This window comes from Nanorana parkeri, unplaced genomic scaffold (assembly GCF_000935625.1).
Source record: "Nanorana parkeri isolate BGI_ZX_2015 unplaced genomic scaffold, ASM93562v1 scaffold539, whole genome shotgun sequence".
NCBI lineage: Eukaryota > Metazoa > Chordata > Amphibia > Anura > Dicroglossidae > Nanorana > Nanorana parkeri.
The window spans coordinates 211408-212696 of record NW_017306807.1 but is presented as its reverse complement, the minus strand read 5'-3'; the positions used below and the strand labels follow the sequence as shown (position 1 = coordinate 212696).

At 47.8% G+C, this 1289-nt stretch overlaps 1 protein-coding gene across 1 annotated transcript in view; it reads left to right on the top strand.

Moving 5' to 3' along the window:
• Window positions 1-1077: 1077 nt before the first annotated feature.
• The window catches only part of SKA2 (spindle and kinetochore associated complex subunit 2), a 23573-nt gene continuing 23361 nt past the window's right edge, over window positions 1078-1289 (top strand). The window contains exon 1 of the mRNA XM_018561714.1: window positions 1078-1195. Coding sequence (XP_018417216.1) covers window positions 1163-1195 — 33 coding nt within the window. The 5' untranslated portion in view covers window positions 1078-1162. The remainder of the gene's footprint in view (window positions 1196-1289) is intronic.

Sequence of the window (1289 nt, the reverse complement as noted above, 5' to 3'; positions counted from 1 at the left end):
CAATCTTATTTGCTCCCTTTTGTTTTATCTGTTTGAGAAGTGCAAATACGTACTCGTCCTGCCAAAAATGTAATAATCCAATAACTTTATGTGCTCTCTGCTGACACATCAGTTACACTGTTTCCAGCGATCAATATAGACTACAGGACACCTTACCACTTCTCCATAGTTCAGTGCAGCGATCAGTGTCACAATGCGACAGGAAGTGTGTCACCAACAGGTGAAAAGAAAAGGGAAGAGCCTAATACCAGAAAACGAATGCAGCCACATCTAAGGACTGGTAAGCTGCAATATATTACATTTTTGGTCTTAAATTGAGATATGCTTTACCGTGGAATAAAAAATTATTTAAAATCCACATGGAAAAGGATCCCACACTGAATCTGATTAGATGACAACCATTAGAGATTTTCTCACATACCAGGAAAACTTTCCCCAGAGCTCCACCATCCCACCTGCCATACAATTGTTTCCCTATTAGGTCCCAGTGCTAATAAATAATGCAGTGTGTATGGACAACCTTTACTCCCCGCTTAATACTACCCGGACAAGCAACGATCGACAATGCTGAGCCCTTATATACAGCAGCAGTTACCCAAGTCTGATGTAGGATGTGCACAGAAGAACAAGGTAGCAGCTGGCTGGGCATGGCAAGTCTGTACGTAGCTGCAAGGGTTAATCGATCGTTAGATATCATGTTATAGAAAGCATGAGCCCTCACACCCACCTGGATCAGATGAATGGAGAACAGTGCCAGCTGTCTACTTCTTCCTCCGATCACTTCTACATTCAAAATCAAAACGAGAGGAGGCGTGGTAGCACGCCAGCCAATCAGCTGCCGCTCACACCTTAGGAGCTAGGAGGTGCCTATTCAAGAGCGAATCAGTGCCTTGCATTTCTCATCTTACACCCAACTGCTTCGCTCCCCCAGGGTAAAACCCGCTAAACACTCAGTGGACCAATCAGAGAGCGCGGTCGAGATCGCTTTAGCCAATGATCCTGCCGGACTCATTGACGACACACCAATCGGTGCTACGTTCAAACTGACAGCTGGCCAATGAGCACGGAGGATTGTGTGCACTCAGTCTAGTACAGGGCTCCTCCCCCGTGCCCTCCCCCGCTCGTATTCCCGGGTCCGCCTGAGGAATGTAAACTATTCAACATGGAGACAGCAGTCAATAAGCTGGAGGCTCTGGTAAGACGGAGGCGGTGAGCGGGAGCTCTATAGGCCATACGGGGGGCCGTGCCCATCGGGAATAGATTGTCCGGTGATGGGGGGGGGGTGTAAG